We start from the raw sequence: 24,882 nt of genomic DNA, 5'->3' as shown, positions 1-24,882 counted from the left end.
AGTGTCCTCCCTGTCTGTCATGGTGACTGGAAGTTAGAGCCATTTGCATGTTGGCAGGAAGGTGGGGCTCCTAGAGAAACCCCCATAATGCTGAAAGCAGGAGGGGCTGTTCTCTTCAGTAGGATGCTCCCTTGCAGTGTGGACTTGAGCCCATTGGCTGGAATGATCACCAGCTGCAGGTGATTTGCCTCAGACTACCCAGGAGGAGAAACCTGTTTCCATAGGCAGCTCACCTAGCACTCAGCAGGAAGGGGTGTCCCGGCTTTGTTTAAAGTCAGTGTGGCATTGTTCTGTGTTAGGGATACTGGCAGCCCAGCCAGCGTCCAAACAGGGCTTTGAATGGACGAGTCTGTTAGGATGGTAAATGGGAGCACGGTTTGGACTGTTGGTTCTTAAACAACATACACACTCAGGGCTGGAGAGGTGACTCAGGGTTAGAACACAGGCTGTTCTTGCAGCTCCCTGGCACCCAGAGGGTGCCTCACAACCAGCTGTAACTCCAGCTCCAAGGGGATCTGACACACGCACACGACCATGTTCACACATAGATACACATGTACATGATCAGAAATAACAGTAAATCTCTAAAAATCAATAATATGTATTAAATCATATACATACATATGAGGAATCAATTATCTCTACCTACACAACATACATGTATGCACACAGGCATACTCGGGCTGCTGGCATTGCCTGAATACCTTGCTTGCTCTGTGTGTATGTGTAATGTTAGCCAGTAGAAACAGTTCTATGTGGCCCGCTTTGTCCCTTGAGGCATTTGAAGAGATGGGGACGCTGTTCCGAGCTGATGGGTGATACTAAGCTTTGAAGATTTTAAACACACACACATGCACACACACACACACACACACACACTTGCACAACGCACACACACAGACACACACGTCATATGTCTGAGCAAACCTCATATCAGAGAGGAGTCCCCCAAGCCCCATGGCGTATACTGACTGAACAGCCTGAGAAGCAGAAGGAAAAAGGGGAACCCGTTACCTTCAACACAGAAGTTTCCTCTCTAGTGGTCACTTGGCCTCCTCACCGGCCTAGTAGAAACCAGGAATGGGGCCACCTGAGCCATGGGATAGAAGACTATATTGGTGATGTTCTGTGGAATAGGGCCTCTGAAACCTGGAGGCTTTGAAAATGGTTGGGTCCAGGGAGGCAGGTCCTTTCTCCCTGGTGAAAGGGACCCAAAGTACATGTTCACCAGCGTTTAAAGTTTTCAGTCCTTCATCAAAAGCTCTTCCTTCCCTCTTCGTTTCTCTCTCTCTCCCTCCCTCCCTGCGTCTCCCTCCTTCCCTCTCTCTCCCTCCCTCCCTCTCTCTCTCTCTTTCATTTTTCAAGACAGGGTTTCTCTGTAGCTTTGGAGCCTGTCCTGGAACTAGCTCTTGGAGACCAGGCTGGCCTCGAACTCACAGAGATCTGCCTGCCTCTGCCTCCAGAGTGCTGGGATTAAAGGCGTGCGCCACCACCGCCCGGCCTCAAAAGCTCTTTCTAAAAGGCCTGTTCACTATGGAGATAAGTATAACCTGGGTCACTTATGGGTCAGATCTTTAGGGTCAGATGAAAAAGGTTCATCTTCCGATGTCTTTACACAGGGGAAAAGTGAAGTAATAAATAACCAAGCACTTTGGCTACACGAAACTATTAGCTTCCCTTGCAGAGTGTGGCCACAGAAAGCCCAAGGTATTGACATAGTGAGTTGTGTAAGCTAATGCCATAGAGATGCCTTTAAAAGTCTGGATACCCAAATTAAATGGACAAAATAAAGGAGCACGCTCCATGCGGAGACATCTGTAGAATGCCATTCTGTTTGTGCGTGGTGTATAACCAGTTCTCCTCTGGACAGCATGGTTTCTCTTTTTGAAAGCTTTAAACCATCTCAAATCAATTTCCTCTTTCTTCCTCTGCTTGTAAACCATGCCTGTAACCCTCCCCTCTCTCCGAGACGTAACTTAGGCACTCGGCAGTTACTGTTTCACACGGGACCAGTCACCATCCACTCGCTGACTGCAGTCTGTCCCAAGGCCTCAAGCTTTGAAGACTCGATACTGTTATAAGGTAGACCACTCTGTGTGAACCTGGGATATAGAGACTCGTCAACAAGGTGGCATGGGACTTGCCAAAATCCAGCAGGCCTCAGTTTATTATTCTTCATACGAATTGGCAACATCTCTGCCCTGAAAGTAAGAGAGGCTTTTTTCGGAGGCCAGTGGGCCACAACAGGTCCCTAAATGCACACGAGCAGAACTATTAGTTCTGCAAAGACTCGTAAGTGTCCCTAGCTGGACACCTTCAATGTTCTCCTCTCCCTGAAGAGTGTCAGCATGTCTTATTGCTCCAACCAACCACTGGGTCTCTCTGGACTCCTGCCGAGCCCTCATCTCTGTACCCAGTCCATGTCCTTCACTTCCCCTCTGTACCATTCATCTACCCATCCCCCATGCTCATCCCTCATCCAATCAGCCAACCATTCATCTACCCATCCCTCCATGCTCATCCCTCATCCGACCAGCCAACCATTCATCTACCCATCCCTCCATGCTCATCCCTCATCCAATCAGCCAACCATTCATCTACCCATCCCTCCATGCTCATCCCTCATCCGACCAGCCAACCATTCATCTACCCATCCCTCCATGCTCATCCCTCATCCAATCAGCCAACCATTCATCTACCCATCCCTCCATGCTCATCCCTCATCCGACCAGCCAACTATTCATCTACCCATCCCTCCATGCTCATCCCTCATCCGACTAGCCAACCATTCATCTACCCATCCCCCATGCTCATCCCTCATCCAATCAGCCAACCATTCATCTACCCATCCCCCATGCTTAATCTTCATCTGATCATCCAACCACTCATCTACCCATCCCCCTTCATCCCTCATCCGATCACCAACCATTCATCTACCCATCCCCCCATGCTTAATCTTCATCTGATCATCCAAGTCACCTGATGCCACTGAGCTCAGTGCCTGAACTTCAGACATCCCCTGACCTCTTCTCCTTGTCTCATGCATCATTTTTCCATGCAGCTACCCAGAGTGAAAATCATTATTTCTTCCCTTCTAAGACTCTGGGAGCTGTTGCAAGAACCACAGGCCTTCATGACGTGCCTCTGCTTGCCTCTGGAACTTGGCCTCCCTCCTCTAAGGAGCCGGTACCCCATCAGTGGCCTTTCTGTTCCTTAGTTAGACCAGAACTGTGCCTACCCAGGGCCTTTGCAAGTTTAGGTGGAAGGGAGGGAGCCCAGCTAGGGCCAAGTACTACACATAGAAATCATCAACGTCACTGGATTCATAGATTAATTAATGTCCACATGAGGACTGACTTGCATCTGTCTACCTGAACTCCGTTCCCAAGGAGCCACGTTGGGCACCATTTTGTAAACGGAGACTCTTGTTTGTTTCCAGGCTGCACAGGCCCAAATAATCACACAGAAACTATATTTATTACAATACTGTGTGTCCAATGTCTCAGGCATATTTCTAGCTAGCTCTTATACTTTAAATTAACTGATTTCTATCAATCTGTGTATCACCACAAGGCTGTGGCCTACCGGTAGGCATCTTTCTCCTTCAGCAGCTACATACCATCTCTTTGACTCTGCTCTCTCTCTCTCTCTCTCTCTCTCTCTCTCTCTCTCTCTCTCTCTCTCTCTCTCTCTCTCTCTCTCTCTGTCTCTCTCTATATATATATGTATATATGTGTATATATATATATATATATATATATATATATATATATCTTCCAGCCTGGCTATATTCTGCCTGCTATAGGCCAAAGCTGCTTTATTCATTAGCCAATAAAAGCAACATGTATACAGAAGGACATCCTACATTAGCTCTTCCTCTCTCTTTTAAGCTTAAAGCCTGCCCATGGTGACAAACTTCCTAAAGCTCCCCAAACCATCACCGACTGGGGACCAAATGATTAAAGGTCTGAGAACAGGGACATTTCTCATTCAAGCCACTGCTCCTTCTGTGACAGCCTGCCCCTGTGCCTAGACCTACGCTTGGCACTCAGCAGGTACTCCTCCAATGGCTAGATATCTTTTGGGTGCAGCTCAGTATCCATCAATAGGTGCCCTGCCTATCTGAGCACAGAATACAAAGGGCACGGGCCTTGCCCGCCTGTAAGGAAATAGACGGTAAAGGGTGACAATTCCAGACATTGGAGGTTTAAGGAAGGTATGCCAATGCATGGTCTCAGCTCGGAGACATAATGCTGATTCTGCTGTAAACCTTGTCTTCACCCTGAACTAGTTAGTTCCACTCCCTGCTCTTTGCAGTGGGGTGTAGGCTCCTACTAGACACCTAGCAGGGCTCTTGGGAGCATCAGTCCCTATCTAGGTGAGGCAAGAATACAGTTGCCAGCTCCTATTTACTCTGATCCAGCTTTGACGCAGCCACCATGCCCTAGGAGCAGAGTGTGTCTCCAAACACAACAGGTGGGCTGGTGGCTCTCCGACTTATTCTCCCTCTGTGAACACCTCAGACCTCGTTTTTCGTTACTCCTTTTATTTCTCCTCTTAACATCTTCACCAAAAAGAAGAATTTAGGAAGAAAAGTAAGTTGTTCGGAGCAGTGTCCCCCTTCCCCCCCCCCCGCACTTTTCAGGTGCCATACCGCCCCCTGGTGGTCACAGATTTGTTACTGGCTAACTATGGAATTTAAAGAAAGCACCAACCACTGGATGATGACATCCGTAGTCTATAAAACCTTGTAACTTCCACTCCCAAGAGCTCATTCTAATTAAAAGGGACCCTGCACATAGGTGAATATGTTTGCTGTATTATCTGTAATATTATCTATACCAGCAAGTCTTGGAAACAAATGTCTAACAATAGGGGAACACGCTTTATCAGTAGAAAAATATTGGACCTTGACTGGGTGAAGGTCAACAGTTCTGAGCACTGGGTGGCACCATTGTGTCCCGGATCTCCTGAGTGTGCTGGCCTTGTGGGTAAGTAGGGCCTACACACTAGGGAATTGGGGCATAAAGGGACACCCAGTGGGCATCTCATTCTCAAATTGTTCACGGGAAGAGAGTCTTTTGTGTAATATATTGTGCTAAACTAGCTTTTGAGGTGTTTGTGGTTTCTCTAGTTACTTATTTTTGAGACAGAGCCCACTGTGTAGCCCTTGATGACCTGGACTAGACCTCAAACTCAGAGATCCCCTGCCTCTGCCTCCAGGATGCTGGGATTAAAAAGATGTGCCACCACCCCTGGCTACGGCGTAGTGTTTATTTGTTTACTTCTTTAATCAGTTTTTGATGCTAGGAGTGGAACTCGGGGCCTAGCGCGTGCCAAGCCAAGCACTCTACCCCTGAGTTACCCTCCCCACCCAGCGATTCCTGTTTTAGTTTTAGTTTTGAAAGCCTCAGGTGGGCTCGCAGTGGGTCATCGCAGCGTCTGCTCCCCACATTGCTAAAGAGCTCCGTGCTCCCTGCAGCCTTCAACACCGCCAAATGTGAGAAGCTGCAGAAGGAGAAGGAGGCGCTGGAGAGGCGGTACGAGGAGGAGCTGAGGAGGCTGGGCTGGCAGCAGCAGGCCGAGGTGCAGGAGCTTCGGGAGCGGCTACAGCAGCAGTTCCAGGCCGAGAGCGCACGCCTGCGGGCGGAGCATCAGGACCAGCTGCTGCGCATGCGCTGCCAGCACCAAGAGCAGGTGAGTTGGCTGGGCTGTTCAGCATAGGTGATGGGAGGAGAAGAGCCTGAGGCACTTGAGAAAATGAGTCGGGTTCACTTTCCAGCCTCATTCTGGCTCTCTTGGCATCCTGTGCCTAGAATGCTGTCCCCGCAGACGCCATGGCACCCCCTCTCCTCCTTCTAGGTCTAAAATTAGTTCTCTGTGAGAGCTTACCTGAGATTGCATTTTACACGTGACCCTATTGGTCATCTGTTCTTCGCATATTCTCTATGGGCAGAGGTGTTAAACAAACCTGTGCGTAGACCAGGTTCTGCACCAGTCACTACTTCCAAACTTGATGTACGCGGACTCCATCACCCTGCCAGATGCCGGTTCCTATCCCCATTTTACAGGTAAGAAGACAGGATTCCAGGGTTAAGTAAGACACCAGAATTCTGTCGCATGGAGTGTGAGCAGAGGTTGCTCATCTTCTTTGAGGACCGCACTGCTTCTCAGTGCTCATCAGCTCATCCCAAAAATCCTCCATTTTCTTTAAAAAGCCATCCTCGAGAATGGCAGGGGTGTGGCAGGAACAACGCCCCATGAGTAGTTTGAACGGGCAGAGACCACTAAGCCTATCACCTTCTGTTCCGTCTCCTTAACCCAGCCAAGCTGTATTTGCCCGGCAGGAGAACACACTCTGTACAAACAGAATGAGCCCCCAGGGCATGTCTGGCACAGTAGACCTTGTGCTGAGAAGAGGCGGTACAGGGGAGAGGGGAGACGTGGGTCTCCGGGAAACTGCCCTTTAGGCTGAAGAGGAGGCCACAGTGGGAACCAGATGGAGTCGGTCTGGAAGCTCCAGCTTGGCCTGCCACCACCTGCTCTGGGCCGGTGTCTAGGAGACTGGAGTGAAGCAGGGGGATGGGCTCCCGGTTGGTAGGAAAGGAAACTCGTGGGCGGGTGCAGGAGGGAGTAAACATGGGCTGGCTCTCTCTGGCTCCTCTAATGAGGATGCGCGTCTGGGATGGGGGCAAATGGTAGTTTAATCTGGTTTGAGGTTAATGAGAAAATGAGCGCACGTGATGCTCCATTTAAAATACATCTTCTGGAAGTGAATTGCCAAAGCCCCCGTTAATTGCCTCCGGCACGTGGCTAAAAGCAAAGCCCACAACTCCATCCTTGCTCGCCTTAGGCAGCAGCTCTCTTCCCTTGGTGTATCTGTACCCAGCCCCGCTGAGTAGCAAGTTGACTCCTGCTACAGGGAATAGAGCTGGTGCCTTTGGTGGGTGACCTGGCAGCCTCCTCCATGGAAGAGCCCCGAATCCCATCTCTGTGGAGAGGGCAGAATGTAGACAGCAGTGGTCTCAGGGGGCTACCCAAGGTTCTAGACAAATAAGAAAGCTCTTCAGGCAGCAGAGGCTTTCTGTATTGGTTATTTTTCTGTTGCCATGATGAAACGCCATGCTGAAAAAACAGCTTATGGAAGACAGAGCTTATTTTGGTTTATAGTTCCGGTGGGTAAGATTCTATCGCAGAAGAGTCAAGGCAGCAACCAGCAGGCAAGATGGCAGGAGAAGGGAGCTGAGAGTTCACACCCTCGGCTGTAAACAGGAGACAGAGGGTGAGCTGGAAATGACGTAAGGCTGTAAACTCTTAAAACCACCCCTGGTGACAGACTTCCTCCAGCAAGGCTTCATCCACCACCTAAACATCCCTGAAGGCTACCTCGAACCTAGGACTCAGCATTCAAGTATGGGAGCCTATGGGAGCCATTTCTCTTTTCAAACTACTCTGCTTGCCCCTGGCTGAGAATGGAAGATAACCTTTCTCTGATTTGTCATTTAGCATACATTAACTCATCCTTTGTGTCCTTTGGGAAACCCGATCTAAATTCGAGCAAATATCTTCTGAGGGTTTTGACGTCTTCTCAGGCTGAGTATTCCTACTTGAGGTCTGGGAGCCCCTGCTCTGCAGAAACTGGTACCGTATAGGAAGAGAAGCCATAGATATTAACAGCTGACAGGAGAGGGTGTCCCACAGTAGGCAGAACCATTTCCTGCCTGGAGGGGGGGGTCTTTAAAATCACAAAGAGATGTGAAACCGAAATTACTGAAGAGCAAGCATTTGTTGAAATGGTAGCTCTCAGGATTCCATTGATATCTTTCTGAATATTCCGGCCATTCCCTTAATTCCATATAACTCGTTGGAATTAGAAAGTCAATATTTCATTCATAAAGGCACCTCCCAGAGGCTGAAAGGGACATCATCCTCACTGTGTTGACAGTAGTGGTCCCTCAGCACTAAACCACAGACGTGCCAGCTAACAGCCCAGGCATACACCTTGGCTGCGGAATGACGGACTGTTACCAGCTGAGCCGTATTTACGACAGGGACATCGATTCTTCTAAAAGCTGATCTTTGTATCTACCTTTTCTGAAACTCCTCGTAGAAATTTGTGTAAGAGATCTTAGTGTAGAGTCCCACCAAGGACCAAGGAAAGGGTTTCTCATTACACTGGGGTGTGTAAGTACCATGCCTCTAGGCAATATGTGGTGCTTATTTTTTTACAGAGAGTGCTGTGACATTTTTAGTGGAACAGAAAGGGAAGAGTCTATGTGCCTGTGTGTGTTTATGTGCACTATTGTGCATATAGATACCCACAGAGACTAGAAGAGGGCTCTGGTCTACCCTAGAGCTGACATTATAGAGAGTTGTGAGCTGCCTGCTGTGGGTGCTGGACAACGAACCAAAGTCCTCTGTTAGAACAAGAAGTGCTCGTAACCCCTGAGCCATCTCTCCAGTCCCTTTTGTTTCAACCAATTGCTTATTTTATTTTGCCTCACACTGAGAGGTTTTAGACAGAAACTCCATTACAACCTGGTGTCAACAACTGGACGATTAAATCCTGTTCTAGTCATCCCTTCTTCTGAGTGAATCAGAGCGCAGAGCCACAAGTGATTTGAGGCTCATGTCACTCTAATCAATGATGCCCAGTCATTGTAGCGACACATTGCTTCCAAGTCCATGTTATCACGGAGATGTTGTGATAACAGTGATTTTCCTGTTTTAAGAAATGACAATTCGTGACGGGAGGGGGGGGCAGAATATCCTAGGAAGGTTGCTTGTTGGTAGAAAAGCAGTTCTCAACCCATGGGTTGCAACTCCTTTGGGTAGTCTCATATTAGATACCCTGCATATCAGATGTTCACATTATGATTCATGCAGTAGCAAGCTTACAGTTATGAAGTAGCAACAAAATAATTTTACGGCCTGGTCTGAGGAACTGTATTGAAAAGTTGAGGTATTAGGGGGGTTGAGAACCACTGTAGTAGGAAGAGAGAGAGAGAGAGAGAGAGAGAGAGAGAGAGAGAGAGAGAGAGAGAGAGAGAGAGAGAGAGAGAGAGAGAGAGAGAGAGAGAGGCTGTAGGAGGAGATGATAGATTATTCCAAATGGAAATTCATTCGTTGTTGTTATTGTTGGAATGTGAAATGTCCCCCAGTTCCTCTGGTGTCAGACTCTTGACTGCAGCTGATGCAGCTATTTTGAGAAGGGATGGAAGGGCCTAGAGCTCTCAGTGCTCAAGAGCTCTGGCTGCTCTTGCAGAGGACCAGAGTCCCATTCCCAGCACCCACATCAGGCAGCCCACGGCACCTGTAACTCCAGCTCCAGGGAATCTGCTGCCTTCTGCATGTACCCACATATAGACACATGTACGTACACACTAGTAAAAATAAAATAATTTGGGACTGAAGAGATGGCTCAGTGGTTAAGAGCACTGGCTACTCTTCCAGAGGACCTGGGTTCAGTTCCCAGCACCCACAAGGCAGCACACAACTGTCTGTAACTCCAGTTCCAGGAGGTCTGACACCCTCATAAGACATATATACAGGCAAAACCCCAGGGTACATTAAATAAATAAATCTATTTAAAAAAAAGAAGGAACCCCACCTAATTTTCCAGAGGAGCCGTGTCCAGTCTCAGCACCTATGTTGAGCTGCTCTCAACGCCTTGTTCTCGGGGGGACCTAATAATACCTTACTCTTACAGCTTCATACTGCACACATGCCCACCCACTCCCACCCCCACACACACTCCCAGCTGTTAATTAAAGAAGGTTTCCTTTATCATAGAGAACATATCTTCCTTCCATATAACAGAAGAAACAGTGTTATTCCAGAGAAATGAGGTTTCCGCAGAGGCAGCCAAATACTGTCAGTTAGAAGCAATGTGTCCTTAATGGGGCCACCAAAGAACTTGAGGTCCTAGACACATTTATCTAAATTTGTGGATTTAAAATAGCAGGTTTTGACACAACTATAGGTCATGAAATAAACTGAATTGCTGAATTATTTGTAAGACAATATGGAACAAATTTTTTTTTGATCCAGATTTCTTCAAGTTTTCGTTTATTTGCTTGGTTGGTCTTAGGATTTTGTTATTGTTGTTGTTAAACTGGTTTTGGATGTACATGCATAGTACACTTTTGTAGTGTGTGGTGGAAGTATAAGAGATTGTTGACAAAGAATTTGGGTAAACATTGTACTTGTATTGTGTCTAGGAGAGCCTTGCTACCATGGGGAGAGAGTATCCTGAACAATTACTTCAGCAGGGCATACATTTGAAGTTAAAACAATGACCAAAATATTTTTCAAAAACAGTAAGCAGATTGAAGGTAATGATGGATCAAGAGGAACCATTTGCAAACATGGTTGTAAATCAGATGGAAGCTCTACTTGATCTGCATTTGGTCTGTCCTGGGGTATGTGATGGCAGTGATAGAAAAATAGCAAATTGTATTTTGTTATTATAAATAACAAATAATAAGTCTCAGTCCTGGAGAGGCTCACTGCCCAGACATCATCAGGATCAATATAGCTTGGTGCCTCCTAATCCAGTGTAAGTTACAATTATGCTTCAACTTAGTTCCTACAACAGGCACCCCACCATCATCAAGTAGGTCATACCCTACAACTACCCAGGGCCTATGAGGAATGATGTAAACACGCTGGATGTGCCCAGCCATTCCCAGGTCTCCTAGGGCCCAAGCCTGGAATGGCTGAAGAACCTTTGAAATCCCCCACTGATAGAATTTGTTGCTCTCCAATAAAAATGTGAAAACCAAGCCAGATGAACAAACCAAAAAGTAAACCCTGTAGGCAGTACAGTCTTCGTGTGGAGGAATCAGAATGTATGAAAATGAGGCTGGGTGTGTCACTCACTGACAGAGTGGTTGCCCAGCGTGTGCAAGGCCCTGGGTTCAGTTGCCAGCACTGAAAAAAAAAAAACGTGAAAATCAGAACATCTGGGGTGGACTGCACACTTATGGTTAAACTCCTGGAAATACACCTTCGAGCAGAGAGTGGGAAACCCTTCACAGGAACAGCCCGAGTTGCCTTGTCAGCAGAGAGGCCCAGCAGGTGGCAGTCTGGATGGCAAGCTTAGGCTTAGGGCCTTGGTAAAGGGGGTATGGGTGGGCCTACTGTTCTCACCTAGGAACTGGGGAGAGGGTCCTAGCATGTCACTTGTTGGTGATACCCGGAGAGAAGGCTGTCACTGTGTGTGTTTGAGAAAACAGCACCGTTGGGATCAGACAGAGGTGGGGACCCCTGCTTATTCCTGCCACTTACTAGATCTTGGGTGAAACATGTCAAACTTAAGCCTTTGTTTCCTCATCTGCAAAACGGGCATAGAAATGCCTACCTCCTAAGGGTGGAAGGGGTAGATGCTCTCTGAGAGCTTAGGAAAGAATCGTTCCCACTCACCTGACACTGGGAAACCTTGAGAGGAGGCATGGAGAACTCTTCCTGCCCCATCACTTCCTGACAGGGTGAAGGAAGAACATGTGATAAAGTGGTCCAGGATCCTGCAGAGGTGCCTGGGACAGTCCTTCCGGGGTGGAGCTTATTTGTTTGTTTGATTGCTTTTTGTTTTGGTTTCTCTGTGTAGCCCTGGCTATCCTGGAGCTAGCTTAGTAGACCAGGTTGGCCTTAAACTCACAGAGACCCATCTGTCTCTGCCTCCCAAGTGCTGGGAGTAAAGGTGTGCACCACCACTGCCTGGCTGAGTTGCGCTTCTATCTTTTTTCATTGAGTTAGGCTCTGTCACTTAGGTACTAGACTGGGGGTGCCAATCATCCCCGCGGATTAACTTGTCTTTGGCGGGACTGCTAGCTTTTTCATCTTACTGAGCTGCACCTATGTCTTCCCAGCAACAAAGATGGTCCCGGCAGCCGCCCCAGCTCTCTGGATAACCAGTAACCATGCCTTTCCTTCAGGTGGAAGACATCACTGCCAGCCACGAGGCTGCTCTGCTGGAGATGGAAAACAACCACACGGTTGCCATCACGATCCTGCAGGATGACCATGACCACAAAGTTCAAGGTATCTATGAGCCCGTGTGCAGCAGGCCAAAGTGGCCGTGCTGAAACCCTCTGGCGGCAGAGCAAAGGATCCCTCCTTTCCTTCTTTTCTGTCCTTTTATTTTTCTTTCTACTGAAGTTTTGTCTTCATTCCTGTGAGGAGAAGGAATAGAAAGCAAGGCTTCAGGCGGGGCTGGGGGAGCTTGGCTAGCACACAGGAGGCCCAGAGTTCTATCTCCAGGCCCATGTCTAAAGCTTTATGAATCTTGGCACTTACCTCTCTCCTCCAAAGGAGTTCTATAAACCTTGAGGGAATATTCCATGAGATTCTTACCAGCCTGAATTCCACATGCAATGAGGGTATGAGGTGGGTTTTTTTTTTTGTTGTTTTTTTTTTACATCTCCTTGGGTAACTCAGGATGGAGTTGGCATCAGGGGCCATTCTCCTAGTAGGCACAGACAACTTGGGTCATGTTCTACATGTAACGCTAATAAGATTCAGTGCCCTTGTGATGCTCTTAGGCAACGGCAACAGCAGCCTCTCTCGGGCTCTTACTCCTTGTCCACACTCATCTTGGAGCAAGTTTGAGTGAACAGATTCTTACTGCCCTCATTTGGGAGCTGAATTATCTTTGTATGATGCTTTAATTGTGGCTGGTGCCCCCCGATGGGTTTGTGTACCAGAAACTTGTTCCCCATTGTGACAAGATGAGATAGGGCCTAGCAGAAATCCTTAGGTCACTAGGGATGTGCCCTCAAAAGGGATGAGGACGCCAGTCTCTCTGGCTTCCTGTGGGTAATGTGACCACTCTCTTGCACATCTTCTGTGTTAGCCAACCTTACTTTCCTGTAAGAACAAACTTGAAGCCGTCTGTGAACTGTTTCTGACATTCTGATCTGTGACTTGTCGGCTCTGTTGCTCTGGGTCACGGCAAGACAGTATATCATAGAAAGAACAGGTCCTGGAGCCGAGCCACTTAACAGGCAAACGAAAGCAAGGAGAGGGGCAGAGTGGACAGACCTCTCATGAGATGCCACTTCTTAGTGGTTCCATTACCATAGGCCCTTTCATGGGTGGACCTTGGAAGGACACTCAGAATCCAACTGTAGTACACTCAAGACCTTTGAGCAGAGTGGGCAGTGAACCCTACCTTTGAATCTCTAAAACTATCAGCCAAAGCAACCTTTTTATTTTATAAAGTTAGTCTTCCTCGTTGATTATATTGTTACAGTAAAAGACTAATGTGTGGGTTTTGTGTACCTTCTGACAATGCTACCAAGTCCAACTAAGATGTCCCTTTGTGGAAGAAGAGGGTTTAGTTTTAAATAGATTTGTTTTTATTTTTACGTGTGTGTGTGTGTGTGTGTGTGTGTGTGTGTGTGTGTGTATGAGTGTGAGTGCAGGTGCCCATGCAGGCCAGAAGAGGGCGCCAGATATCCTGGAGTTACAGGCAGTTGTATGCCATCTGACGTAGGTGCTGGGAATTGAACTCAGGTCTTCTATAAGAGCAGGAAGGAAATCCCTTAACTTCCTTCACCATCTCTCCAGGTATGGATTTCATTTGTTTGTTTGTTTTTTTATTTTTTGAGATATGGTTTATTTGAGTAGCCCTGGCTATCCTGGAACTCACTCTATAGACCAGGCTGGCCTTGACTCACAGAGATCCGCCTGCCTCTGCCTCCTAAGTGCTGGGATTATAGGCGAGTGCCTCCATTGCCCAGCATGAATTTTGTTTTTAAATTTCCCCTCCTTTTGCTTGTTTTTCCCAGTCAGCTGGTTGTTCAAGTATCTATTAAAAACAATAAAATTTAACACTGAATCAATATATTTTTAATATGAGAATTTACTTCAGAATTTTTTATTGTTTTAAAATAGTCTTTCTAACAACAAACTGGCTGTAAAGTATTTGATGTTCATCTGTCTCCTCCCTCAAGCACCTTTGCAATAAGCCAAACAGGAGACAAGAAAGAAAAGTACCCCAAGAACTGGTCCAGTACACCTGTGTCTTGAATTACACATCCATCTCCTTGGCTACACTCTGAAATGACCTGGAGACTTTAAAAGGCAATGGCATTTAGACCATACCTCCAAAATTTCAGACTTTCCAAAACTCTAATATGCAGGAGGAGTTGAGAAGAATCACCTTAGAGAGCAAATAGGACAGAGTATCATGACCTTGTAATAAAGAAATGCATTGTGGGAAGCCAATATTGTATAGTAAGCAATAATATTTGTTCTCCATTCCCTTGGGGTATTGGGACCCCCCCCCCCAGCAGTGCCCATTCCCAAGCTACAGACACAGTCCCTCAGGGGAGAGGTTTTGAATGTATGGATTCTATAAATTGTGGTATACCTGCCCTCTTTTCCCCTTGTATTTTCACACAAATAAGCCTGGTCGATTTTTTTTTCTGACAAATAAAGTCTTGCTTTAGACACCACATCCAAGGCCTTTGAATTGTTATGTATGAAGTTGCGATAGTATGGATCTATATAATAGGAGCTTAAAATTCATTGTGATATGTAGGGTGATGGTCTCAGTGGCCAGTAAAACCAATAATACACAGAGGCAAGTAGACCAGAAGGCCAATTCATATAAAGTTGTAGTGATGAGCTGTGGGCAAGCCTGCTTTTCGTCCTGCCCGGCTCCGGCATGGTTAGCTTTACACCCTACTCCCAACCACTGGCTAGCTTATGCCCCGAAATAATTACACGGAAACTGTATTCATTTAAACACTTCCTGGCCCATTATTGACTAATTCTCACATCTTGCTTTAACCCATATTTAGTAATCTGTGTAGCACCACGAGGGGTGGCTTACCAGGAGAGATCTTAACCTGCATCTGTCTCGGAGAGGAGAGGCATGGTGACTGCCTGAGGCTTCTGTCTCACTTCCCTTCTTCCCAGCATTCTGTTCTGTCTACTCCACCCACCTAAGGGCTGGCCTATCAAATGGGCCAAGGCCGTTTCTTTATTAACGAATGAAATCAACACAAACAGAAGACTATCCCACATCATAAAGTCAGTGAAACTGGGGGCTGAAGAGGTGGTTTGGGGTTAAGAGCACTGGCTGTTTTTGCAGAGGACCCAGGTTCAGTTGCCAGCACCTATATGATAGTTCACAACTATCTGTAACTCTAGTTCTTTTGGCCTTCCTGGGCCCCAGGCATGCACACGATACACATACATACATGTAAGCAAACACTCATGCACAAAATACAATAAATTTAAAAAAATAAAGTCAATAAAATAAGCTTAAATTTTATTTTTTCAGAGATGAAAACTTTGGCTGTGGAAACTAGATTCTTAAAGCCCTTGTCACCATAGTTAAAGATCTGTGCTCATGGAAACTACATGGATTTCTTAGTTACAACTCTTAGTGACCCAAATGGTAATTGTTGGTATCTAGGACTCTCTTGTTCCAAACACAGGATCCAGGCTGATAAAGGAGACTGTCACCCTTCTAGTCATACCACAAAAACAAAGTGCTGGTCTACCCAGGATGAGATGGGGTTTACCCAGATGATAAGACTCTTCCTGTCTAGAGGGGTCAAAATGCATTTGCTTAATACCTATATCACCTACATCAATCACCTACATCATCACGTACATCACCTACATCATTACCTATATCATCACCTCCATCACCCACATCATTACCTACATCATCACCTCCATTACCTCCATCATTACCTACATCACCTACATCAATCACTTACATCATCACCTACATCACCTCCATTACCTACATCATAACCTATATCACTTCCATCACCTCCATCATTACCTACATCACCTACATCATCTACATCATAACCTATATCACCTACATCATCTACATCATAACCTATATCACCTACATCATCTACATCATAACCTATATCACCTACATCATCACCTACATCATAACCTGTATCACCTATATCATCACCTACATCATAATCTGTATCACCTACATCATCACTACTTCATAACCTACATTATCACCTACATCATAACCTATATCACCTACATCATTACCTACATCATCACCTACATTACCTACATCATCACCTACACCACCAACATCATAACCTATATCACCTACAGCATCACCTACATCACCTACATCATCACCTGTATCACCTACATCATCATCTACATCACCTACATCATCACCTTCATCTGCATAATGGATAAGTTATTTCCTGGATGTGACTTTACACAGAGCAGAGTTATCCCAAAACTCCTGAGAGAGACAGAGCAGTCAACCTTTCCTTCAGGTCGAGTGTCTTATAACCAGTCTTTGTTCAAGCAAATTCTGGGGATCCCTAGTCCACAGACTATGGCCCAGAGGCCACTAAGATGTCTTTGTTGACTCAGCACTGATCCCTCAAGCACACTGTGAAGCTGGCATGGTTGGCAAAATGTCTTCTCCAATTGCTGAGTGTAAAGCTCTCAGCCTGACATGGATGCTTTGAAGCTGGGAGAGCAAATTCTGGGGTCGGAGGAAAACAACTGTTTCACCGTTAGGAAAGGTGGGACATTCAGCTGGTGCTGTTGACAGAGGTTCTCACATGGCCAAGGTTGTTCAGCATACGCAAGTACGTGTGCACACATACTGGTGAACATGCGTGTGCTTTCTCTCCCTCTTTCTTTCCCTTTTCTCCCTCAACTCTCTTTCTTCCGGTCACTTCTTTCTTTCTCTCACAAACCACATTCTGATCACCACAGCCGACTTCAGACGAGCAGAAGAAACCTTGAATCTGCTGTAGCTGTCCATCATCTGCATACCCAAAGTCATGTGTCCTCATCCGCCCAAACAGCCTTGTTCTGTGCTTTTCAGAAGAAAGGTCCACTTCATAATGATTTGATTTCTTCTTCCTTCTTCCCAGAACTGATATCTACCCATGAATTTGAAAAGAAGGAACTGGAAGAAAACTTTGAAAAGCTGCGTCTGTCATTACAGGTTTGTGTCTTCTTTGTTCCCTTGGCTAGTGAAGAGGTCTCAGCACTGTGCTCACTGGCTAACATTTATCTGACACCCACTGTGTACTGGAATATGGAAACATACCCCCCATCCTTTAGAATCTGGTCCTTTCCTGACAGAGCTGTGGAAAAAATATAAAAGCACCAAAAAGCCATTTGTGCCTCGTGAATAATGCAGTCAAAGAATACTAATGAAGTTAATGGGACATTTGCTGTGTCAGGGGTAACTGGAAAGTGGGGTGGGGTGGGAAGAGAAACTTCTAGACACGAATAGTGTTGCAAAGGTAGGAATTGCAAAGGTTGGACTACATCCTGGCAGTTTTAAGTTGGACTTAGGTTACCTGAAGATGGGCAGGATGGAAATCCCCCTTTCTGCCTCTCATTGTTGCTCGGGGGAGGGTGTTGGTCTCATGTCAACTGAGTTGCCTGGCTTCCTTCTGGTCTTCAGGGGGAGAGTGTGGAGTCTCTCAGGCACATCCATCACCCCCCTGCCTTCTGGAGACCTGCCAGCTGCCTTCGAAAGGCCAGCAGCAGCCCCAGGGCTAGAGTGAGCTGCCTGGGAAGCTTCAGGGATGGGACAGCTCAGCCCTGATCCCAGCTGGGGAGGTTCTGACTACAGAACATGGCATTTTAAATGTCATGGTCACTCATGTCTGGAAATTGGGAACACTGTTCCCAGGACTGGAACGTGTGTGCTGGAATCTTGCTTTTGGTGACATCTCTGTCACAATGAGCCCGCCCCACGAGGAAAGAACCCAAGGTCACAGAGAGAACATTGCAGAAAACATAGCGACTGAGGTACAGCTCAACAGCTGAGTACTTGTCTAGCATGTCACCAAGTCCCTTCCTCTCCAGTCCCCTGAGGCTGTAGAGTTCTGTACCTCTCCATCCAGCAGAAAATTTTTAAGCTGGACATTGCTGTGTGGAGCATAGAGTCACTGAAGCCCACTTCTTAGCGCTACTCCGCACCTGGAGCAACTGCTTGCTTGGGCAATTAGAGATTCAATCTGCACTCTGTCAGTTCTTCCTAGCTCTGGAGCTGGGACGGCGATGCACCTCTGTCCGCCTCAGTTACCTGCCCGTGAAATGGGGCTAACAGTAGCTTTTCCTCCAGATGTGAGCAGATGAAGGAGAGCAAGCTAGGAGGCTGAACAACCCTAGACAGGTTTGCGTGAGAACCAAGAAAAAACAGCTACCACGAGCTATTCCAGCAACGCGGCATTTATTATTAGCACGCCATTTGTTGACTTCCGAGAGGCCCATGCTGGGTTAGCCCACTCGAAGGATCTAAAGTAGTCCACATGGGTTGCGAATCGTTTAGTCCTGTCTTGACTGCGGCAGGATCCTTCCATCCCTGCTGGTCTATTCAGAAGAGTGAACAAGGCAGGAAGATGTCACTTGGATGGCTTAGATCCATCTGGGTAGTTATTGTTTAGAGTTTTGTGTTGTTTTGATTTTTAATGGTGGGAAAGAGGCTTACAAGAGATACTTCCTGCCGGGAGGCAGTGGCACTCAGGAGGCAGAGGCAGGCAGATCTATGTGAGTTCGAGGCCAGTCTGGTCTACAGAGTGAGTTTCAGGACAGGACAGCCAGGAATATTACACAGGGAAACCCTGTCTCAAAAAACCAGAGAGAGAGAGAGAGAGAGAGAGAGAGAGAGAGAGGTCCTTAGGTAACTCCTAAGAAGTATGGTGAGGGAGTGAGATAGCACCAGAAATTTTATAGTCCATTCTGGAAGGTGAAGGCAGTGGTGGCATAGCCCAGTGCTGGCCCACGGGAGCTTCTTCAAAACTGACGTTTCGACTCCTTAGCTCATGTGAACGCAAACTCCCACTGGCATCCGTATTGTCCCCATGTGCTTTTAATGACAATATGGGGACTTTTGCTTCTTAATAATGAAAGGCAAGTAACTGGAAGAAAGAGAAGAGAGGAAAAGGAACCTGCCCAGGGAAGTGGGGAAACCGAGGCTCTCTGCCATGGTGAAGGAAGGAAGTAGCCCTGTGGGCTGGCACACGCATGGGGCTGTTGTGCAAAGTCACCTCATTTGCGAGTCCCGGCTCTTTCTGATCACTAGCTGAGTCGTGTCTCTTGCAGAAGAGTTCATGAGAGCCCTTGGCCCCTCCCTGTGTTTTAACCCAGCAGAAATGGAGCCATTAGGGGGACTTGTGGGAAGAGGTGCTGTTTAATCAAGGAGAGTTCAGAGCACCCTTCTTGTGCTGTGGTGACATCACTGTCACCGTGGCTGAGAGGATCTCCTTAGCCACATTTGCTCTGAAGCTCACCAGGAGCCCAGTGTACCTTAGGCATGTATGCCTTCATTCCTTCTGCACACACAGACCGCGGCCACAAGGTGGGGCTGCTTGCTGATCTAGTGGGGAGAGAACTAAGCTGGAGAAGAATGGGTGGCTCCACTCATAGAACAGCCCAGCCCTGAAGTCAGAAAGATGCGTTGAGGGTCAGCAGTGAGCCTAGAATGAGAGGATCCTGGGCAAGGGCAGCCGGTCCTCCCTTCCATGTTCTAGTCGGCTTTCTGTTGCTGGGCCAAAACACTGACCCAAAGCCTCTTGCAGAGGAAAAGGTTTCTTTGGCAGACAGGTTCAGCCCATTATTGAGGGACGCTGAGACAGGAACTCAAGACAGAAAGCTGGAGGCAGGAACTGATGCAGAGAGCGTGACGTAGTACTGCCATACTGCCTTTCTTAAATAGACCAGAACCATCCACCTAGGGATGGCTCCGTCCACAGTGGGCAGGGCCCATCCATGTTCATCATCAATAGAGAATACCATGCAATTCCATGGAGGCAATTCAATTGAAATTCTCTCTTCCCAACTTGTATCAGGGTGATAAAAACTGACCTGCCCCCTGCTGCCCAACTCCTAGTGTCCATCCATGTGGCCCCTAGGGAACATCTCTTGTTGTCACTTGCAGGACCAGGTGGACATGCTGACATTTCAGAGCCAGTCTCTGCGGGACAGAGCCCAGCGCTTTGAGGAAGCTCTACGGAAAACCACAGAAGAGCAGCTGGAGGTAGTCATCACTACCTGGGCCTCCTGGTGGGTGGGGACATGACTGGCTTCCCCAGCAGCAGTCTTGCCTAGGGACGGGGCCTCCACACTGAAGCTGCTGCTGCAGAGGGTGCTGGCCCCAACTTCATTAAGATGTGTATGCAGTGCCTATCAGCACTTCTCCCCGAGACAGACTATAACCATAGGTTTCTCCAGCAACCTGCTATTTCTGCCAAAACCCACAGCACTCATCAGGCAGGGTCCCTGGGTGCCTATGGTGTAAACTCCTCTCTGGCTGGAGACAGCCCACACCGTGCTTCTCCAACTGCGTTTTAGGCTGGCGCAGGACAGGACCAGCTAAGATGTGAGTTATAAGGTCAGAGGTTAACTTTTTTTAAGAATAACTGGCTAATTGCCTACCATCTGATGCAGTGTTAGAGAGAGGCGAAGGTTGAGGATGAGCATCTTCTGCTGAAATACTACACTGTTTTTTATCCTGTGGTGTCATAGATTGAAGCTAGGGTTTCACGTGAGCTAGACAAGTGCTCTACCACTGAACCAAATCCCTAGCCCATCCCCTGCTTTCCCATTAGAGACAGAGTCTCATGAAATTGCCTAGGTTGGCTTTGAAGTTTCTACCCACCCCTCTGCCTCTGCCTCTTTGAGGGCCTAGGATTAAAAGCCTAAACTGCCACAGCTGGCTTGAATTTTTTTTTCAAGGTTTTCTACCTGAAATTCCCATTCCAACCAATGTCCTGCCTTTTTACTGCTTACATCCACCGACCCTAACATGTCTTCTCATAAATGGCTTTTAAAACAGAGGAGAGCATCTTTAATACAATAAGCATGGTAAATGTCCTTCAACATTTAGACTTCATACCTGAGTACTGTATTTACATCATTAAATCCACACTCTTTCCCCTCCAACCCCTCCATGCCCCCCCCCGCAACTTCATGACCTCTTCTTTGATTATTGCGACAAACACACAGACAGACAGACAGACAGACAGACGACAGACAACCTGCGGAGTCCATCTAGTGTTGCTCACATGCACATGTGATTGGGATTGGATGACCCATCAGGGGGCTTGTCCCTAGAGAAGACTGATTCTCCCTCCTTCAGTAGCCATTGGTTGCCCGTAGCTCTTCATCTAGGGATGGGGCCAGGTGAGCTCTCCCCCATCCACACTGATTTACTTGGCTTATCTCCTATGCATGAACTTATGGGCCTATTCACGGGCGCAGGTGGGTCATGTGAGGCCCCAGAGCCCTGGGAATCAAGTCCCCTGGAAGGCTGTTCAGAGCCTGTGCTAGCCCAGGAATTCCCCATCGGAGGCGCTGGCACCTGCTCCCTCACAGATACCGTGGGCACACACAGGGGGAGCATGGAAACACCACACTGAGCCCATGCATAGCCTTGGGTCCCAGTGGGCTGTGCCAGGAAGCTGTCCTAAAGCGCACCCTCTCTGCCCTTGTAGATTGCATTGGCTCCCTATCAGCACCTGGAAGAAGACATGCAGAGCCTGAAGCAGGTGTTGGAGATGAAGAACCAGCAAATCCACCTGCAGGAGAAGAAAATTATAGAGTTGGAGAAGCTGGTGAGTCGCTCTGCTTGCTCCGGAGTCAGTGTCCCGCCGATGACAGTGCTCAGTGGGGCATGCCCCTCCCTGCCTGTCACTCACAGGTGAACAGGAAACTCACAGCTGAGCCTGGAAGCCCTTCTCACACATCCAGGGCTTCTGACGAGCAGTCTCAGGAGCCTCCTTTGTCACCTCACCGGTCTTTGCCACGTCCTTCCACCACCAAAGGCACAGCAGGAACTGCCCAGCACTGCTGTATCCCAGGCTGGGCAAAGCTCTGTCCTTCCTTTCCAGTAGCTCACCTGGGCAGTAGGTGCTGCCATGAGCCCAGAAGAGAAGCCTCGGAAAGGGACAGTTGCACCCAGCCTGTGAGTGGCTGAGGCCACGTGGCAACCCTGGTGGAATGTCCGCACATCCTCACGTGGCAGAAGGAGCAGAGACAGCAGTCACGGGGGTCCACCTTCAGGAGTCGGTCTCCTCCTGGTACTGTCATCTTAGGGAGTGATCAGCATAGCTTTCTTGGGAGGACAGGAGCATCCAGTTCATACCAAAGTCTCTGTACCTCAGTCCACAGCTTGGTCCCTAGGAACTAGCCCAGGGAAACCCCTAGGGAAACATGGCCATGTCTTGCCCCCTCCTAGAGGCCCAATACCCGGGGAAGGGCTAGTGTTCCTGAAAGGAATTCATAGTGTAGAGATACTGACCTCTGCAAGAGTCAGTCTTCAATAGGAAATTTTCCCAAAGCCATAAATAGTTTATTAATTTTTTTCTTTATTATTTTTTCATGTTTATTTTAAAGTTATGTATCTATGTGTATGACTGTGTGGGTATGTTCATATGAGTGTAGTGCCTACTGAGGCCAGAAGAGGGCACCAGATTCCCTTGGAGCTGGAGTTACAGATGGTCATGTGTGCTGGGAAACAAATTCAGGCCCACAAAAGTCATACTTGTTTTTAATGGCTGAGCCATCTCCCCAGCCCCAGCCCCAGCCCCAGCCCCAGCCCCCTTCGTTTATTATTTTAAAATAACTATTTGCTACTATAAAAAGGAAGAGAGAATGTACACATTGTAGGAAATTATAAAGTAAGGTAAACAAAAACAAGGAAATTAAAATACCGTATTCCAGCCCAGGCAGTGACCCACCTTTAATCTCTGCACTCTGAGGCAGATGCAGGTGGATCTCTGTGAGTTCAAGGCCAGCCTGGTCTACAGAGTGAGTTCCAGGACAGCCAGGGCTACACAGAAAAGTCAAGCCCCTCCCTGACAAAAAAAAATCATATTCCTTCTACATTAACACTTCTCAGAGGTATATCTTGATACCCCATCATACATCCATGCACGCGCACACACACACACACACACACACACACACACACACACACAGTCTTGTGCAATGTTTTATAACCTACTTCCAATGAACAGGTTGTTGTTGGTGGTAGTGGTTTTGTTTTGTTTTTCCAGCTAGGGTCTTGCTGTGTAGTCCATGCTGGTCTGAAACTTGTTATCCTCCTGCCTCTACCACCTGAGTACTGAGATTACAGGTGTGTGTCACACATTCACCTTCGAAGACTTAGTTCCCGGACACCTCATCCTGATTCGTTTCTGGAATATTCTTTGCAACTAACTGGTTTACCCAAATCAGGAGCTGGCCCAGCAGCAGCTGCTGCATTTGGTCCATGTGTTGCTCTCTGTCTGCAGGTATCTCTTGTTGCATAGGTACGTGCTAGACCATGGGACATTACCACGGTCCTGGGCAGTGGAGGCCACGTGGCTCATTCCAGCAACCCAGCGCCTACCATGGACCTCTGGGGATGCACTGACCCGATCTTGCCTTGTATCCTGGCCAGGGTGACCCTCAGACAGCCGTTCATCTTCCTCTTGGTGACTGGACTGTCTGCATAGGCTCACCCGCAAGCCCCTGGGCTGATCTGGCTATGTTCAGCCATGATCTGGCTTTGCAGGAGGCCTACATGTCTCCCTGTCCCAGAAATCTACTCTCTACTTCCTGGAAATAAAGATGAAGGCGAGATCATGTGCCTTGCCCCAGGCCTTGGCGTGTATCCCAAGCCCTAGTCATAGGCAAGCGGCAGTTTTCTTTAAAGATTAGTTATATGAACTGTCAGTGTGCTCCCCTCTTTCACAAGACAGTCCAGGCCGAGGGGCTCACCCCAGTCATTGTAGCAGCTAGGAGGCTAAAGCAGGAAGGTTGTCATGTGTTCCAGGGCGGTCTTAGTCACATGACAAGTTCCAGTCAACATGGGCTACAAAGTGAACCATACTTCAAAAAAGAAAAGAAAAATCTAAACATAGAATGAAAGCAGATCCCCCAGTGACTGACAGACGTCATGAAGTAGAGAACAGCAGCCACCATGGGCTTCCCCAATAGGGTGCCAATACTTCCTCCCTGTTTTTAAAATTGACATCTGCTTCTGTATCTTTCATGACAAGTAAGAGCCCTAAGGCTTCTAGGCTTCTTTGCTTTGCGTTTCTGTCTGGAAAGGAAAAAGTGTGCCCGCAATACTTGGCTCTCCAGCCCTGCTAATTCAGAAGCTCTTGAGTAGGGCAGTGTGCACACTTGGCAAGAGACAGTGATTCACTACAGATGACACAGGACCCGCTGGTCAAACAAGGTTCTGATGAACTCATAACTAGCGCTCTCTTCTCTCTCTCTCTCTCTCTCTCTCTCTCACACACACACACACACACGCACACACACACACACACACACACACACAATCTAAGATGTGTACTGCACACTGCTTTTTTCTACCTACATTGCACTCGGGTATTTTCTGTTCTGTTTCTCTGAAACGTGAAATGCTGGTCCCTTATCCATCTCACTTGACTTTCTGCCCACAAGGCCACTGTTCAGAACAGTTAGTGAAGAACAAAGTGTAGAAGTCAGGGCCGCTGCCTTGCCGTTGGCCTGCAGGAGTCCTTCAGTAGTGTTCCTCTCCTAGGTGGAGAAGAACATCATCCTGGAGGAAAAGATCCAAGTTCTTCAGCAGCAGAACGAGGACCTCAAAGCAAGGATTGACCAGAACACGGTTGTTACCAGGTGAGTGAGCGTACCTGGCCTCTGATGACATGTCCTGCTCAGATGGCTTTCCTTGAACATCTGCATGTCCCTGTGTCCAGCCTGAATAATCTGGTGCCTCTCAAAGGATCAGAAGGAAAGCACATGGCTGTGGCCCCTGAGAACACATCCTGGCTGTGTGTCACATCCCTCCCCATTCCCTGGGACAAGAGAGTAGAGACCACAGTCACAGCAAGTGCTGGGATTACTTCCTGGAGATTAGGAGAGGGCTAT

The 24,882-nt window shown here is 47.7% G+C and overlaps 1 protein-coding gene across 3 annotated transcripts in view; it reads left to right on the top strand.

Moving 5' to 3' along the window:
• Mtus2 (microtubule associated scaffold protein 2) overlaps positions 1–24,882 on the top strand; it is a 239,542-nt gene that overhangs the window by 212,748 nt on the left and 1,912 nt on the right. For all 3 annotated transcript variants that reach the window (XM_038346058.1, XM_038346056.1, XM_038346059.1), the window contains 6 exons: positions 5,483–5,697; positions 11,937–12,042; positions 16,893–16,966; positions 19,916–20,014; positions 21,471–21,590; positions 24,533–24,630. In XM_038346058.1, coding sequence (XP_038201986.1) covers positions 5,483–5,697; positions 11,937–12,042; positions 16,893–16,966; positions 19,916–20,014; positions 21,471–21,590; positions 24,533–24,630 — 712 coding nt within the window. The remainder of the gene's footprint in view (positions 1–5,482; positions 5,698–11,936; positions 12,043–16,892; positions 16,967–19,915; positions 20,015–21,470; positions 21,591–24,532; positions 24,631–24,882) is intronic.

This window comes from Arvicola amphibius, chromosome 10 (genome assembly GCF_903992535.2).
Source record: "Arvicola amphibius chromosome 10, mArvAmp1.2, whole genome shotgun sequence".
Classification (NCBI taxonomy): domain Eukaryota; kingdom Metazoa; phylum Chordata; class Mammalia; order Rodentia; family Cricetidae; genus Arvicola; species Arvicola amphibius.
This window is presented reverse-complemented; position numbering and strand designations above follow the sequence as displayed.